General features: G+C 41.2%; 1 protein-coding gene across 1 annotated transcript in view; it reads left to right on the top strand.

Annotated features, from left to right (window-relative positions):
• DNAH8 (dynein axonemal heavy chain 8) overlaps window positions 1–18,501 on the top strand; it is a 332,077-nt gene that overhangs the window by 227,481 nt on the left and 86,095 nt on the right. The window contains exons 74-78 of the mRNA XM_044930509.2: window positions 1,842–1,997; window positions 3,701–3,883; window positions 8,651–8,756; window positions 10,522–10,774; window positions 10,881–11,071. Coding sequence (XP_044786444.2) covers window positions 1,842–1,997; window positions 3,701–3,883; window positions 8,651–8,756; window positions 10,522–10,774; window positions 10,881–11,071 — 889 coding nt within the window. The remainder of the gene's footprint in view (window positions 1–1,841; window positions 1,998–3,700; window positions 3,884–8,650; window positions 8,757–10,521; window positions 10,775–10,880; window positions 11,072–18,501) is intronic.

Here is an 18,501-nt window from a genome sequence, read left to right as displayed (position 1 = left end):
ACCTACATGGGTGAGGGCCATAATCTTTATTCAGAATGTCGACTCAAACGCTAATCTCTTCCAGAAACAACCTCACAAACACACCTTGAAATAATGCTTGCCAGCTATCTGGGCATTCATTAGCCTGGTCAAGTTGACACATAAAATTAACCATCACACTTCGGAAAGATATCACAAAGACAGAGTTTGCTACTTGGGGAATCGAGAAGGACAATTACATTCAGTCTTCTTGGGACCTTATTTCATCTTATTTAAATAAGCTAGTTAAAGCTTTTTGTTTGGATTCATTTACCTTATCAACTTATAGTGAGGTCTTGCACAGCATATCATGTATATAAATAAAGCTGTCTATCTAGGGGGAAAAGTTCCATCGTGTGCAAGATTTTCTGTTTTTAGTTATTTCTGTTTTGATCAAAACAGGACAAAGATAGACTTATTTTTCAATTCCATGCCTTTCTTCATTGCAAGTGAAAGACAATATTTTTAAATTTCACCCTCCTAATCACCTGATATCTCGGTGGATCTTCCTTTTTAATTTTTTCTTCTGTTTATTTGGCTGCTTGTGGCATGAGGGGGTCTTTAATTTTATTTTAATTGGAAGCTAATTACTTTACAACATTGTGGTGGTTTTTGCCATACATCGACATGAGTCAGCCACAGGTGTACATGTGTCCCACCATCCTGAACCCCCCTCCCACCTCCCTCCCCACCCCATCCATCTGAGTTGTTCCAGAGCACCAGCTCTGACACCCTGCTTCATGCACTGAACCTGCACTTCATATATTTTACATATGGTAATGTACATGTTTCAATGCTATTCTTTCATATCGTCCCACCCTTGTCTTCTCCCACGTAGTCCAAAAGTCTGTTCTTTACATCTGTGTCTCTTTTGCTGTCTTGCATATAGGGTTGTCATTATTGTCTTTCTAAATTCTTAGTTCTTAGTCCTTGGATAGAATCCATGCCCCTGCTGTGGAAGCCCAGTGTCTTAACCACTGGACCACCAGGGAAGTCCTCTCTTGTATCTTAAGATCAGCACTCACAGTAGCATAAAGGCAATAGTTGAATTCAGAGAATAGAGGATAAGAAGGTGGAGAGTTGAGGACTGAACCTATGGGAATCCTCACACTTAGGCAGAGGGAGAGATCACTGGAGAAGTAAAGAGTTCCAAGTCAGTTGGCTAATGCAAAGATCAACTAGCCCAGTCGGGGTGTTTTAACTAATAACAAACATTGATCTAAAAATGGAGAACCCCACCAGACATTCAGAATCCTAATTTTTTTTTAATGTAAGAATATTTTAAAAATGTATAGTCTTTTAGGTTGATTTTATGCAAAGTACCATATTCTTATGTTATGTCACTGTTAGAGACAGAATTCCCAGATGAACCTTAGGTTGATTCAGTATGTCATTTCTGACATCCCTATGCTTTTTAAAAAATCACTTATTCATCTCATAGGTGTCCTGAGAAGATAAAGTGAGTATCATAAAAATGCAAGTTAGTTTGCTTTCTTTGAATGATTGTAGCTATGTAAATTTAAAGGGTTAATCCTTGATTACCTCTCTTCCACCTGCCAGAGCAGAGCTCTGACTTCCAACCAAGGAATGACACTTGTTTCTCTTTCAATCGGAGAGAACCCCATTACACACCCAGGGCTTCCACAGTCGTGACCCCCCAAGTTTTGAAAACTATGTTTTGTTTGTTACTTTTATATTTATAATTAAAGCTTCCTGTACAGTCCTTAGAATTCTTAGTCCCTTGCCCAGATATCTCTGGTTTCCACTCAGGAGCAGGCACATTCTTTGTAACATTTCTGCAGCAATGAAGTCTTTATTTTTAGGTAACCTCTCTGAACCATAAATATTTCCGCACACACCTGGAGGACAGTCTTTCCTTGGGCCGACCCCTTCTTATTGAGGACATCCGTGAAGAGCTGGATCCAGCCCTGGATAATGTATTAGAAAAGAATTTCATCAAGTCAGGCACCACTTTCAAGGTGAGCTTTGAAAAAAGAAAAGAGCAATGGTGACATCTACTTATCTTTTGGAGCACAGCAGCGAAGACAGTTTTCTTCAGGTGGTAGTATTTGACAAGCTGAAAGAATTATTTCCAAACTCATATTCAGTGTTTCCTTAAAACAAACAAACAAACAAACAAAAATATATATACAGGGGCGAGAACAGTATCTTGCTAACAATAGCCATTTACCTGAAACTAAACAAGATCTGAAGGAAAGGCATCTGGTGATAATGATATATTATTGTTACACACAAAATATGTATATTATAGCAGCTCTGAGAAAGGTGGTTTGCAAACCATGTATACTTCTATACAGTAAAACCTGTGTTTCCTCACTGAATAAAATGGCATTTTTAGTAAAGTATAGGGACATTGATTTTATTTCTCTATTAACTTTCAATTAAAACTCACGAACTTTGCTGGAAGCAGTAGAATATGGTTTCTAATGATTGGTGATAACATGAATTGTTTTCAATACAAGTGTTTCTTTTTTAATTGGTTTCATTCTTTACTTTTAGTTTTCTTTGGTTTTACTGAATGACAGCATTTCTGATCGAGAACTTTTTGCTCTGAATAACTTAATTTCATGACTATCAGTGAATAAGAATGTCAGTTTTCTCATTAAATAAAGATAAATTTATTTAGAGGAATGTTCTTCATAATGTGAATTCCTTCATATGCCATATTTAATATGCCAGCGGTGGTTTTAGTACATCCATTCCTGAAAGGGCTTTTAAAAGACCCAGATTCTTACCTGCAATGTGAAGGCCGTGATGCCTGAGAATTAGTGCCTTAGTGACGTGGTTTACACTCACATGCAAGATTAATAGTAATTAAAAACTTAAGTCATTTAAAATTTTAGAATTTCCACCTGAGTTTTAGATAGCAAACCCAGTTGTTTTTGATACACTGAAAATTGTTATGTTTAAGATAAGTGTTATCTTTCTTTTTTTTTATTTAAATTTATTTATTTTAATTAGAGGCTAATTACTTTACAATATTGTATTGGTTAAATGTTATCTTTCTGAGGAAAAAAGTTGGCATTTTTTTCCTCTGAAAGTTTCATTAACCCTTTCTCTTGTCAAATGTGCTTCAGATGACTACGAAATGCAAAAAGAAATAGCACTTCTTATAAACACAACAAATTTCTGTAGTAGGAAATCTCCTCAGGTGAAGAAAAGCAGTCAAATCTTAAACATGTCTGAGTTTCCTTTACTCCAGGGGCCCCCAACCTCTGGGATCTAATGCTTGATGATCTGAGGTGGAGCCAATGTGATAATAAATAAATAAAGTGCACAATGAATGTAGTATTCTTCAACCATTCTGAAACTACCCCCCGCAGGACATGGAGAAATTGTCCTCCATGAAACCAGCCCCTGGTACCAAAAAGGGTTGCGGACCACTGCTTTATTCCCATTTGTTTTGGATAAATTTTTCGTTTAATTTTCTTGGCATCATGGCTAAAATCATCTTCAGGCAGAGAAAGAATTTAAACCACAAGTTTAAATTATTCTAAAAGAATATGATCTATCATATAAGTTCAGTGATTAAAATTTTACAACTGGTTTTTGTAATTCAAGTTTCACTGCATTGACCTTTGGTAAATTCTCTCCTAAATTGAACCCAAATTCCTTGTCTGCCCTTTAAGCTGTGTGTAATTTAATATTTGAATTGATGTAGGTGAAAGTCGGCGATAAGGAATGTGATGTCATGGATACATTTAAACTTTATATTACGACAAAGTTACCAAACCCTGCCTTTACCCCTGAGATCAACGCTAAAACGTCAGTCATTGATTTTACCGTTACCATGAAAGGGCTTGAGAACCAGTTACTAAGGAGGGTAATTCTAACAGAGAAACAGGTAATAATTTCTCAAGGTAAAGAACTTCTACTTATAGTAAATTATAATAATGTTTTAATGTATTAGGAAATTGTTGAATGTATGGAAAGGAAAAAATGAAGCAAATCATATTTACCTTTGTTAGCATGAATATTTGTTTCTCAGGTCCTGTTGAGAAATCGTGCAACTCATCTCTTTTCTGATCCCTGAAAACACATGTGCACACACACGCCAATCTCTACTTCTGACTTTAAGGCTTTGGGTATATTGACTTTCATATCTACAGCCCTATAGATGAGTAATCTTGAGTTTCACCTGAAAAATTCAATGAAATGATGATCCTGAAGAAAAAAATTGCTCTGGATGAGTATTATTAGTAGTTTTAACTGCTGCTGCTGCTAAGTCGCTTCAGTCGTGTCCGACTCTGTGTGACCCCATAGATGGCAGCCCACCAGGCTTCCCCGTCCCTGGGATTCTCCTGGCAAGAACACTGGAGTGGGTTGCCATTTCCTTCTCCGATGCATGAAAGTGAAAAGTGAAAGTGAAGTCGCTCAGTCGTGTCCGACTCCTAGCTACAACACTGCAATAGTAATTGATATACTTGGCTATGATTGATACTATCACACTCTAATAATCTAATGATGTAGGGAGCCTTACTTTCATTTTAATTAAATAAAACTTATACTGAAGCAGAGAAATTAAGTATAATTGAGAGTTCTGATAAAACAAAGAACAACGTAAAGCTAGAAAATTTTAAGGGCCTGATAAGCTAAGTTTTAAGATAAAGCTCAGAAAACATTAAATGTTATATATAAAATATAATTTTATATATTTTTATTGTATAAAATCTATTTTCATAAAATCTGAGGAAGTTTATATTTGGTTAAATATAACTGATTTTAAGGGCTTTCTAGGAGAAGGAAATGGCAACCCACTGCAGTGTTCTTGCCTGGAGAATCCCAGGGATGGGGGAGCCTGGTGGGCTGCCATCTATGGGGTCGCACAGAGTTGGACACGACTGAAGCGACTTAGCAGCAGCAGCAGCAGGTGGTGCTAGCGCTAAAGAACCTGCCTGTCAATGCAGGAGACATAAGATCCCCGGGAGGAGGAAATGGCAACCCACTCCAGTATTCTTGTCTGGAGGATCCCATGGACAGAGGAGCCTGGTGGGCTACGGTCCATGGGGTTGCAAAGAGTTGGACACGACTGAAAGCGACTTAGCACATAGCATAGCACAACTAATTTTAGTATTAAGGGTTCAAGGAGAAGGCCAGGTTAGAAATAGTAATGGGAGGGTGAGAAAAAGAATGGCAGAAGAAAGGAGGAAAAGAAGAGATGTGAATAGATGGCAACAGATACAAAGGAAAGATTCAAAAAGGGAAAGACACTGACACCAAAAAAATAGAGGGCTCAGTAAAATGAGAAGTAAAATCCCATCTGGTTAATAAGAAATGGCTGACTTGGGGCAAGCCCTTGAAAGACAGCCAGTGTAGTGGGGTGAAAGGGGCCCAGTCCCAGCTTCCCCTCTCATTAGCTGTGTGATCTTAGTTTCCAAAAAAACGGCCCAGGGCTTATGCAATCCAGAAAGGGAAGTCTCTCACTTCTAGAGTCCGGCAGAGAGCATAGGCCCCTCAGTTCACTGCCTCTGTCACCCCTTAAGGCCACATGGTATCAACTATTGAAAATCAGTCCTTCCTTCTTGGTCTACCTGGTGCTGCTGATCTGTTCTGAGATGTTGCTTCATTGGTTCAGATCCCCAGTGCAAGCTTCACTAACTTCTTAAGGCAGGCCATACCGCTGTCTAGGGTACACTCCTCATCCCCAGAGCACCCTAAACCCACTCCTCCAGGCCTTAGCTTCCTCTTCAAGAGAGGTGCTAAGGTATTCATACCAACCTTGCTGGGAAAAACACTTAGTCTGCAATGTTTGGAGGGTGTATTTTTTTTTCCTACATAAATAATGCATTCTTAAAATTATACTTTGAAAAAATTTTTTCAAACTTTCAGAAAAGTTACAAGACTTGTCTATGAACTCTCATGACATGATGTTTCACCTTCCTAACAATCTTGCTCTTATACCCCATTTTTACAGATGAACAAGTGGAGACCAGGGAGAATAAAGTCTTAACCATAAGAGTCCATGGACTTTCTACCCTGCCAAACCTCGTAGATAAGCTCTACAGGTCATGCTGTAAAACTCACAGGTGTCCACTGTACCACAATGCTTCTTTTTCCATATCACACTGAAAAGGAGGCTAACAGGATTTCATCTTGTCCACATATTCCTATACTGCCACCCAGGGGGTGACTGTTTTAATGCAGACAATTCATTAATTATTCCCCTTGGGCTTCCCTTGTGGCTCAGATGATAAAGAATCTGCCTGCAATACGGGAGACCTGGGTTTGATCCCTGGGTTGGCAAGATCCCTGAGAGAAGGGAATGGCAACCCACTCTAGTATTCTTGCCTGAAAAATCCCATGGGTGAGGAGCCTGGTGGGCTACAGTCCATGGGGTCACAAAGTCAGACACAGCTGAGTGACTAACACTTCACTTCACCGCAAGTACAGCCATGATCTTATCACTAACCCATCAAATACCCCCAAATCACTAATACAATGGCAGTATACACTAGCATTGGAGTTAGAGAACAGGGCATTAGGCCTGTCTCTGCTAGCAACTGTACTCAATTGCTTAGTCGTGTCTGACTCTTCGCTGCATTTTAAAAAATGAATGGGTAGGAGGGAGTATCCCTTGTGGTCTGGTGGTTAAGAATCCACCTGCCAATGCAGAGGGCATGGGTTCAATCACTGATCTGGGAAGATTCCCACACGCCAAGTGACAACTAAGCCCATGTACCACAAAAGCCCGTGCAGCACAACTACTGAGCCGGCACTCTGGAGCAACTGAAGCCTGCGTGCCCTAGAGCCCATGCTCTACAAGAGAAGCTGCTGGAATGAGAAGCCCGTACACACAACAAAGAGTAGCCCCTGCTTTGCACAACTAGAGAAAGCCCACGCACAGCAACAAAAACCCAGGGCAACCAAAAATAAACAAATACATCTTTTAAAGAAATGAATTTAGGGGGACACGTTCCTGCCCTCTAGATGCTTAGAATCTGGTTGTGATGCCAGCCGTAGCAGATGTACAGATAACTGCCATGCTGTGGGTTTTCATTGACAAATTGATTTAGGAAGAATTTCTGGAAGTTTTTTGAGAAACTTTCTCAAATAAGTAGTTTAAAAACACATTTTAAATGCAGTTCTAAGTATAGTGTGATTCCATGTAAGATCAAAAAGAATGCTGTGAAGAATGCTTTTGAGACAATTTAATTTACTCTATATTTAGCATGAGTGTTACAGTCATGTTACATTTTCTGAATTTGAAAATTGCACTGTGGCTGTATAAGAGAGTGTCCTGTTTCCTAGGAGATATGTTTCAGTTTTTTAAGGTAAAGGATGATGACCCATGCACACAGTTCAGCAGCAATAATTATTACAGAGGAGAAATAATGGTAAAGCAAAATGGTGTTTGATGAATCTAGGTGAAGGGTATATGAGAGTTCATGGTACCGGTCTTGTAACTTTTCTGAAAGTTTGAAAAAATTTTTTCAAAGTATACTTTTAAGAATGCATCACTTATGTAGGAAAAAAATATACCCTCCAAACATCTAATTTAGCCATTCTGATAGAAGGAGATGCAAAACAATGGAAAGTGGATGTATATTGGCAACTGACCATGTCGGGTCAAGTACCTGGTGTTCCTGTAGTCAGGTCCCAACTCAGAAGCTCCGATCACTTGAGTATTCTATTCGTTTCTTGGTTTTAATGCCTCTTTGTTTCTGCCCCTTCTGACTGCAAATAAAGTTAGTATTTCTCGCTGAGGGTGGTATGTGGGAACAGGGCCAAGAGAATGGGACACTCTGATTTAAATAAATGTAGAGGTGGAAAAAGCCCGGGCAGAATTATTTTAGCAGAGTTATCCCATGCATGCCAGTGTACGTGCTACGGAAACTTAATGCTAGTGGGAATAATTTTTTTTTAATGGTTAAGAAAAACCAAAATACAGATTTGACTAACGATAGTGTCATTTGACGGAGAAGGCAATGGCAACCCACTCCAGTACTCTTGCCTGGAAAATCCCATGGACCGAAGAGCCTGGTAGGCTGCAGTCCATGGGGTCGCTAAGAGTTGGACACAACTGAGCCACTTCACTTTCACTTTTCACTTTCATACATTGGAGAAGGAAATGACAACCCACTCCAGTGTTCTTGCCTGGAGAATCCCAGGGACAGGGGAGCCTGGTGGGCTGCCGTCTATGGGGTCGCACAGAGTCAGACACGACTGAAGTGACTTAGCAGCAGCAGCAGCAGCAGTGTCATTTGAGTGGTTTTTTGGTTTAAACTTTTAAAAATGAATAATAAACACTGCTGCTGCTGCTAAGTCGCTTCAGTCGTGTCCGACTCTGTGTGACCCAATGGACGGCAGCCCACCAGGCTTCCCCATCCCTGGGATTCTCCAGGCAAGAACACTGGAGTGGGCTGCCATTTCCTCCTCCAATGCATGAAAGTGAAAAGTGAAAGTGAAGTCGCTCAGTCGTTTCCGACTCTAGCGACCCCATGGACTGCAGCCCACCAGGCTCCTCCGTCCATGGGACTTTCCAGGCAAAAGTACTAGAGTGGGGTGCCATTGCCTTCTCCGTAATAAACACTAGTAAGTTGGATTTGTCATAATAACTGATAATTACACTTCTGATGATATTTTTTGTTTTGTTTTGTTTTTTTAATAACAGGAGTTAGAGTCTGAGAGGGTTAAACTTTTGGAGGATGTGACTTTTAATAAGCGGAAGATGAAAGAACTTGAAGATAACCTCCTCTACAAATTAAGTGCTACAAAAGGTATTGTGTTATTAAGAAATAATCACATAATGGATTGTGGATAGATTTCTTGTACCCTCTTTTCAATGCCCTCATGATTATAGATGTTAGGAAACAGTTGAGTTATCAATGCAAAAACAAGCTAGGCAATTTCCATCTAGATATTACAGAGAGACTGCAGGGAATCTGATGTTTAAATTAGCAACCAGCATCTGAGCATTTGATAATAACACAGTTTTCTTGATATAATTGCTCTCTCCTGAGAAAAACAAGGGCTCCCAATACAGGTAGGTAACTCATAATAGGCTAATTTGCTTGCCTGAAGGAAACTAATGCGCTCAATCTTTTTTTGTGTGTTTTTCGATCAGTTCTTTCATCTGGTGTTGAATAGCTGTTGCCACAACGGGTTTTGATGTGTGTAATCTTGTCAGAGAGACCTGAGCAGCCAGGGCTCAGTCACTCTTGACTTGACTGGACCTCCCACTTAGCAGTTGGGATAGATTCACCTCTGGGCAGTCAGGTCATCATTCCAACCCCTGATTTGGGGATATACTGTTCTGTAATAGGCAAAATACAGCAACCTAAATTCTATCGTTCATGAGCGAACTAATAATAAATACTTCAACTCAGTGGACGTTAGTTTGAGCAAACTCTGGGAGATAGTGAAGGACGGGGAAGCCCTGTGTGCTGCACTTCATGGAGTCACAGTCAGATGGGACTTAGCGACTGAACAACAGCAAATGAATGCTTTCCAGAAGCACCTTAACTCTTGGATAACCTCCCAGAAGTACATTAAGTGTTACTCTCACAACAGCCTCTAGCACGTTAAGGTGGCTTCATGGCAAAGGTCTTTATCTGCCTTAATTGCACTGCTCGTGCCGATGAAGTTGCCTGTCTCTTGGTCTGTGACGTCTCCCAGCCATTTGGATGGATACCTCTGGGCATTGTAAATATTACCAACAAGGACTGACTGAGGGTTCCTCCCCTGATCCAGCCAAGAGTGTACTGGATCAAGACCTCTTTCCTGTGAGATTAGTCACCATTTGGACTTCTCTTGCAGATCTAACATGCCCATGAGAGCATCTCAGCACCTTCCAGTAGCATCCACCTGCTCCCAGGTGGGCCAGAGCTTCGCACTCTGAAGATATCTTGACTGTCATCTCAGCACATCCAGAGCATCTTTCTGTGCCTTAAAACTGAGTTTATTGTCATAGACATGTTTAGGTCTATTCAGAAGGGTAAAACTGAAACCTAAAATCTGCATTTTTCTTCCTGGTCAGACACTTCCACTATCTCCTAACTTATTAGAGATGTAGGAGGACCAGAGTTCTCAGTATCAAGGACTGTTGGACTGAAGCAGGAGTAGAAAGTGTACAGCTCACCTGCAAGCTGGTGGGTAATGTTTGGGTCAGCCTGTGCTATGAGACAAATGGGACGGAAAAGCCCACGATGCCATGAGGGGACCCAGCAAGATGATAAAGGAGGCAACAGCACCGTCACATAAGGAACAGCTGAAACCGCTGGGACTGGTGGGAGACATGAGTTTTCTTTAGACATTTGAGGAACAGACACGTGGGCTGTCTTGAGAACTGCCTTTTGCACATTTTCAGGCCAGAATGTTAGAACGAATTGAAGCCTCAAATAGCCGTGTCTCAAGATTCACCCTTCCACCCTGTGGGCTTTGAAGAAGTTAAGCTGAAGACTAACGGGATGATTAGAGAAGTGATGCATCTCTCTTTGTGAATTTCCCATCTCGTGTTCCCCAGCTTTCCTCTTTGGTTTTCAGGTTCCTTGGTAGACGATGAATCTCTCATTGGTGTCCTCCGCACCACCAAGCTGACAGCCGCTGAAGTCAGTGAAAAACTACACGTAGCTGCAGAAACGGAGGTCAAGATTAACACTGCCCAGGAGGAGTTCCGGCCTGCGGCCACCCGTGGCAGCATCCTCTACTTCCTCATCACGGAGATGAGCATGGTCAACATCATGTACCAGACCTCGCTGGCCCAGTTCTTGAAATTATTTGACCAGTCCATGGCCAGGTGGGGCCTCACTACCTAACTACCTCCCCCCACAACAAATTCTGTGTGTATTCCTACTCTCTTAGAAATAGATTTTTACTTCTTTGATTTTTAAAACATATTGCAGGTCTGAGAAGTCTCCACTGCCTCAAAAGAGAATTACAAATATTATTGAATATCTGACCTATGAAGTTTTTACATATTCTGTCAGAGGCTTGTACGAGAACCACAAGTTCCTCTTTGTACTCCTCATGACCTTAAAGATCGATCTTCAGAGAGGAACTGTGAAGCACAGAGAGTTTCAGGCTCTCATTAAAGGTGAAAGGCTTGGGATGTGGATGTACTACATAAAGGAGATTGCTTTGGATATGCTTTTTGATGTCCCGTAGACCCATTCTTATAATACACAGAGGCATTAAGTTCTGTTGGAAGTGAAGTTCATTTTCCACCCCCTGATTTTTATTCATTTTGCTCTGGTTGATCAAGATGACTTACTTCAGGTCTGTGTTAACTCTGCGATTTTTAGTTATGTCATTAAGTTTCAGCTTTGTTGTTTAGGATTAGGACATTCAAATGCCAAAAGGGGAAATAGTGATTTGGCGGATGAGCTTTCTACTGCAAGAAAGCAATTACTTAAGCAGGGGATTATAGTGATGTTATAAGAGTGTAAATTTAAAAAGAAAGCACACTTGTATTTCATATTTAAAGTGAATCCTATACATTGCTTACCTGCATGTTAAAAGTATGATTAAGAAATGTAAATTATGGGCGTAGGTCTGGTGAGATCTTTACAACCTCCAGACATTCTTTTGATTCATTGAAGAGTATATAACTCCATTGCTAACACTAGCAAGCGGGTACTCTTTCTACCCCCTTCTGATGTCTATGTCAGAAGCTTTCTCTATCTCTTTTATATTTTAATAAAACTTTATCACACACACACACACACACACACACAAAGTATGATTAAGGAGAGAAAAGAGCAGTATTTTCATTCAGTTCAGTTAAACAAAGTGTTATGTCTAAAAGAAGGGAACGATTGCATGTCGTTAGTGAGATCATAAAAAGCTCCTTGGAAAATCTGCCTTTGCAGGTTAAGCTGTGAAGTTTTCTAGGTTATTTGATACATGGGAAAATGCTCCAATCTTTTCTTTTTTTTTTTGCTCTTTGGTAAGTCATTTAGTAAATAATTTTCTGGCTGCCCTTCTCCCCCAAAAGAAGAAAGTGGCATTTGAAATGGACATTGAATGATAGGCAGAAATGAAGAAAACTTCCATGCTGAGCAGAGCAGCATGAGAAAAGAATGTAAATTGGTGAGCCTTGATTCCCAGGGGAAGGATTTCTTGATCTGGTAAGAAATTAAGGGGTTGTGTGAGGTGGTGATGTGATCCTTTTATTGTTCTTTAGGAAGGTGACTTTGGCAGAGAAGCATAGGATTAATGAAGTTCAAGGGAGTCTGTTAAAATCTTCCCAACCACAAGAAATGCTGCATTCCCATCCTAGGGTGGAGACAATGGGGAAATAAAGACACACAGATATGAGAGATCATGAAAGTAAAATGGCAAAGGACTGGGTGTAAGAGCCAAGAGAGGGTCAGAAATGAGTCTAAGAGTTCTGCTCTGTGCAGAGATTTCTGGTCACGATGGTTGAAAGAGAGCTAGTTTGAGAAGCGTCAGAGTGGGGACCTAGTTTTAGTCAGGATAGGCCAGGTTTTGTGGTCATAAAAACAATCCCCGAAATTCAACACAGCAGAAGTGTACTTCTCCTTTACTCTTTTATCTGACCTGCTTGTCATGGTCACCCAGGAATCCAAATTGCTTGCCATAATCACTGTGGAAAAGGGACACGATATGGCAAATTGTGTGCTGCCTCTTAAACGTCACACGAGTCACTTGTACTCATATTTCATTAGCTATAGAAGGATGCATGACCTCATCTAAATTCAGAGAGAGCAGGGGAGTGCATTCTGCCCTGAGCTACCTCCAACATGGAAGCTGCATCACAGCGTCAATGGTGGAAGGTAGTGGATAGATTGATAAGCCCAAGGTTTGGAGGCAGGAGTGTAGACATGGAAATGCAGAGAGGGCTGGGGTTCCAATCAAGAAGTTGTAGGGCAGGGGAACTTTGTAGCTAGTAACAAAGTACCGACCTCTGTGGACAGCAGCCTGATGCCCCCAAATAGGATTTGTCATGGCTCAGAGGATCCCAGGCTGTGACTGAGACAGACGAAGACCAGAGGAGAGGTGGGATGGGGAGGGGAGGGGGGGTTGTAGATCCAAAGCATCTCCCCATCAAGATGCAAACCCACCCCACTCTACCTCTCCCCAGCCAGCACAGCCAGCCAAGCCATGGCCATTCCCCAAAAGAGACTAGGTTCTTTGAGAAAAAGTCTTTAAATCAGAAGAGACCGAGAAACACAGCAAGACTTGGGGTGGGAATTTGTGAGGAGGATTTGATTTGTCACAGAAAAAATAAAGAAGGCTACACCTCTGAGCTGTGGTTAGAGCACATCTGTGACCCCATTTCATAAAACTGGAGAGTCAGAGAGAACCAGACTGTGTAGGGTCAGGAGAGTCAGTGAGAGGAATTTGAATTTAATTTACTTGGCGATAGGGAGTCATGGAATGTTTTATGAGCAGGGAAGTAGCATGAACAGAGCCGGGCTGCAGAAGATTAATTTGGGATTTTATGGTAGGTGGATTGTCAGAAGTATAGAACAGTCTTATGGACTCTGAGAGAGGGAGAGGGTGGGAAGACTTGGGAGAATGGCATTGAAACATGTAAAATATCATGTATGAAATGAGTCGCCAGTCCAGGTTCGATGCACGAGACTGGATGCTTGGGGCTGGTGCACTGGGATGACCCAGAGGGATGGTGTGGGGAGGGAGGAGGGAGGAGGGTTCAGGATGGGGAACACATGTATACCTGTGGCGGATTCATTTTGATATTTGGCAAAACTAATACAATTATGTAAAGTTTAAAAATAAAATTAAAAAAAAAAAAGAAGCGCAGTCAGCACAGCACACAGTGAGAGTTTTTAAAAAATCAAAATGGGTTTAATCTACAGTTTGTAGTAATTTTAAACTGGCTTACAGTTTGACCAAATTATTTTTTAAAAGCTGGTAGAACTTTGTTTTTAATGCTTTTTTTTTTTTTTTTTTTTTTACAAAGTTAACAAATATGGCCCTTAGATCACTGGTGTCTTTTACCATTTTGAACTCAGTACTTAAGGGGGAAAGAAAAGGGACTTATTTATCAGAGCAGAAATGTTTGATTTCCCAAGAGTGACCATCCTTTTGTATTAATTCCTACTTGTTTCCTGCAATATCTGGAAGGTGCCTTTGACTTTCTTCTTCAACTGAGAATGTCAGAATACTTTGAAAAATGGAACTGCTACTAGGGGCAATCCTGCACTGTAGAGTAATTGATACACCTGTTCCCCCTGCCTGGTTTTTTTAGAAAGACATCATCTTTCTTTTGTCATAAACCACAGACAAAAAGACACCTTAGGGGGTCTTCTCTTGCCTTCCAGGTTGGATTGGACCCTAGCCTTCCAAAACAGACAGAGAGTTAATGTCAAAATAACAGCTCATGATTATATAGCTTTTACTTTAAGCCACAAGGGTTGTTAGCTTTCTACATACATTAATTTATTTAATCTTTACAGCAATCAATCTGATGGATTCTATTATTATACTCATTTGACAGAAGAGGGTACTGGGAGAAATTGAGTTCTTTGTCCAAGTTTATGTAACCTGTAAGTGGCAGAGCCAGGATATTTGGGGGGAACAGGACAGGCTGTGATTATTCTGGGCTAGTTTTGACGCATGGTATGTTGAAACCACCTATGTAACTTAAATGTCTTCTCTCAATGTCTTTGAGGTGTGTGATGACATGAAATCATTTTGTGTGTGTGTGTTGGGGGGAAACAACCAAGAAGAAAAGGGACATGTCTTATCTCCGTGTTAGAGCACTGCATGCATACATGCTAAGTTGCTCAGTTGTGTCCGACTCTTTGTGACCCCCGTGGACTGTAGCCCACTAGGCTCCTCTGTCCATGGGATTCTCCATGCAAGAATACTGGAGTGGGTTGCCATGCCCTCCTCCAGGGGATCTGCCCAACCCAGGGATCGAGCCCTCATCTCTTACGTCTCCTGCGTTAGCAAGCCAGTTCTTTACAATTAGCGCCACCTGGGAAGCCTGTGTGAGAGGAGAAAATCCCTTAAATCTGCAGGTGATTTTCTCTAGGGCTTGCTTCTCCTACAGTAAACTCAGTGTTAGCAGAAATGGTGCTAGAGTAAGGCTTTCTCTTTCACCTTGTCACTGTGGGGATGGAGGGATTGTTGGAAGGTTTACAGGTTCTAGAGGTATTGTGGCACTCAGAGCCTCTGACTCCACGGTGAAGAGAAAGGATTTACAGGAAGGTGCTCTAGGTCGTTCACCTTCTCAGGAAGATGCTATAGGGGAGAGCAGAGACCTGTAATTCCCTCCGCCATCTCCCCTGTTTCTGTCCCCAAGTTAATAAGTGAAATGGGGGGATTTGATGAGTTCTTAACACCCTCTTCCAACAACACAAGAGAAGACTCTACACATGGACATCACCAGATGGTCAACACCGAAATCAGATTGATTATATTCTTTGCAGCCAAAGATGGAGAAGCTCTATATAGTCAGCAAAAACAAGACCAGGAGCTGAATGTGGCTCAGATCATGAACTCCTTATTGCCAAATTCAGACTTAAATTGAAGAAAGTAGGGGAAACCACTAGACCATTCAGGTATGACCTAAATCAAATCCCTTATGATTATACAGTGGAAGTGAGAAGTAGATTTAAGGGCCTAGATCTGATAGACAGAGTGCCTGATGAACTATGGACTGAGGTTTGTGACATTGTACAGGAGACAGGGATCAAGACCATCCCCGTGGAAAAGAAATGCAAAAAAGAAAAATGGCTGTCTGGGGAGGCCTTACAAATAGCCGTGAAAAGAAGAGAAGAGAAAAGCAAAGGAGCAAAGGAAAGATATAAGCATCTGAATGCAGAGTTCCAAAGAATAGCAAGAAGAGATAAGAAAGCCTTCTTCAGCGATCAATGCAAAGAAATAGAGGAGAACAACAGAATGGGAAAGACTAGAGATCTCTTCAAGAAAATTAGAGATACCAAGGGAACATTTCGTGCAAAGATGGGCTCGATAAAGGACAGAAATTGTATGGACCTAACAGAAGCAGAAGATACTATGAAGAGATGGCAAGAATACACAGAAGAACTGTACAAAAAAGATCTTCACGACCCAGATAATCATGATGGTGGGATCACTGACCTAGAGCCAGACATCCTGGAATGTGAAGTCAAGTGGGCCTTAGAAAGCATCACTACGAACAAAGCTAGTGGAGGTGATGGAATTCCAGTTGAGCTCTTTCAAATCCTGAAAGATGATGCTGTGAAAGTGCTGCACTCAATATGCCAGCAAATTTTGAAAACTCAGCAGTGGCCACAGGACTGGAAAAGGTCAGTTTTCATTCCAATCCCAAAGAAAGGCAATGCCACAGAATGATCAAAGTATCACACAATTGCACTCATCTCACACGCTAGTAAAGTAATGCTCAAAATTCTCCAAGCCAGGCTTCAGCAATATGTGAACCGTGAACTTCCTGATGTTCAAGCTGGTTTTAGAAAAGGCAGAGGAACCAGAGATCAAATTGCCAACATCCACTGGTTCATAGAAAAAGCAAGAGAGTTCCAGAAAAACATCTACTTCTGCTTTATTGACTATGCCAAAGCCTTTGACTGTGTGGATCACAATAAACTGTGGAAAATTCTGAAAGAGATGGGAATACCAGAACACCTGATCTGCCTCTTGAGAAATTTGTATACAGGTCAGGAAGCAACAGTTAGAACTGGACATGGAACAACAGACTGGTTCCAAATAGGAAAAGGAGTTCGTCAAGGCTGTATATTGTCACCTTGCTTATTTAACTTATATGCAGAGTACATCATGAGAAACGCTGGACTGGAAGAAACACAAGCTGGAATCAAGATTGCCAGGAGAAATATCAATAACCTCAGATATGCAGATGACACCACCCTTATGGCAGAAAGTGAAGAGGAACTCAAAAGCCTCTTGATGAAAGTGAAAGTGGAGAGTGAAAAAGTTGGCTTAAAGCTCAACATTCAGAAAATGAAGATCATGGCATCTGGTCCCATCACTTCATGAGAAATAGATGGGGGAACAATGGAAACAGTGTCAGACTTTATTTTTTTGGGCTCTAAAATCACTGCAGATGGTGACTGCAGCCATGAAATTAAAAGACACTTACTCCTTGGAAGGAAAGTTATGACCAACCTAGATAGCATATTCAAAAGCAGAGACATTACTTTGCCAACAAAGGTCCGTCTAGTCAAGGCTATGGTTTTTCCTGTGGTCGTGTATGGATGTGAGAGTTGGACTGTGAAGAAGGCTGAGCGCCGAAGAATTGATGCTTTTGAACTGTGGTGTTGGAGAAGACTCTTGAGAGTCCCTTGGACTGCAAGGAGATCCAACCAGTCCATTCTGAAGGAGATCAGCCCTGGGTGTTCTTTGGAAGGAATGATACTAAAGCTGAAACTCCAGTACTTTGGCCACCTCATGCGAAGAGTTGACTCATTGGAGAAGACTCTAATGCTGGGAGGGATTGGGGGCAGGAGGAGAAGGGGACGACAGAGGATGAGATGGCTGGATGGCATCACTGACTCGATGGACATGAGTCTGGGTGAACTCCGGGAGTTGGTGATGGACAGGGAGGCCTGGCATGCTGTGATTCATGGGGTCACAAAGAGTCGGACATGACTGAGTGACTGAACTGAACTTAAGAGGATTATAGGATTTAAAATTCAAGAACCACTATTTCCTATACACCTGAATTAAACAGCAGAGGTGGAAAATTTATGATAAAACATTACTAAAGACATGCAATAGAGGACTTTTGAAAACGAAAATATAATCATACCTTTTGGTGGAGATTGTCACATTGAATGTGCTCATTTAACTGGTGATTTGCTTTCAAAATGGGCTTCCCTGGTGGCTCAGATGGTGAAGAATCCACCTGCAATGCAGGAGACCTGGGTTCAATCCCTGGTTGGGAAGATCCCCTGGAGAGGGAATGGCTATCTGCTCCAGTATTCTGGTCTGGAGAATTCCATGGACAGAGGAGCCTGACAGGCTACAGTCCATGGAGTCACAAAGAGTCGGATACGACTGAGCAACTTTCACTTTGCTTCAAAATATGTTTCAGTGCATTCACGTACGTTCTCCACTAGACTTGATGAGAGCAGGGGTCTTGTTTGGTATCCCTAGTGCCTGGAATATTCTAGAAACAGAGAAGTGGCTCAGTGAGTATTTGTTGAGTAAATGAGTGAATAAATGATTTGAACATTACTTCCTTAAAACCCACAGATGTATTATACTCCTTCCTTCCTTTTTTCCTCCCTATGCATGTATCCATCTTTCTGACCTGATTAAAAAATAGTATTGAATATCAAGCTTCTGGAGGAGTGATTTCACTAAGAAGTGATTTTTAAACTCACCTATGAAAAGGTCAATCTATTCACTGATGTCAAATAGTTAAAAACAATAAAAAGGCAAACACCTGCAACCAACTGAGAAAAATTCTTTGCATGGAAAAATGATAGGGAGTTGCTATCTGTATAAGATGGTATAAACCACTTAGACTTGAAGGAAATGTATGCAAAAAAGATAACCACATTTTCTGTA

The sequence above is a fragment of the Bubalus bubalis genome, chromosome 2 (assembly GCF_019923935.1).
Source record: "Bubalus bubalis isolate 160015118507 breed Murrah chromosome 2, NDDB_SH_1, whole genome shotgun sequence".
NCBI classification, from domain to species: Eukaryota; Metazoa; Chordata; class Mammalia; order Artiodactyla; family Bovidae; genus Bubalus; species Bubalus bubalis.
The sequence above is the reverse complement of the archived record's forward strand: the minus strand, read 5'-3'. Positions and strand labels throughout refer to the sequence as shown.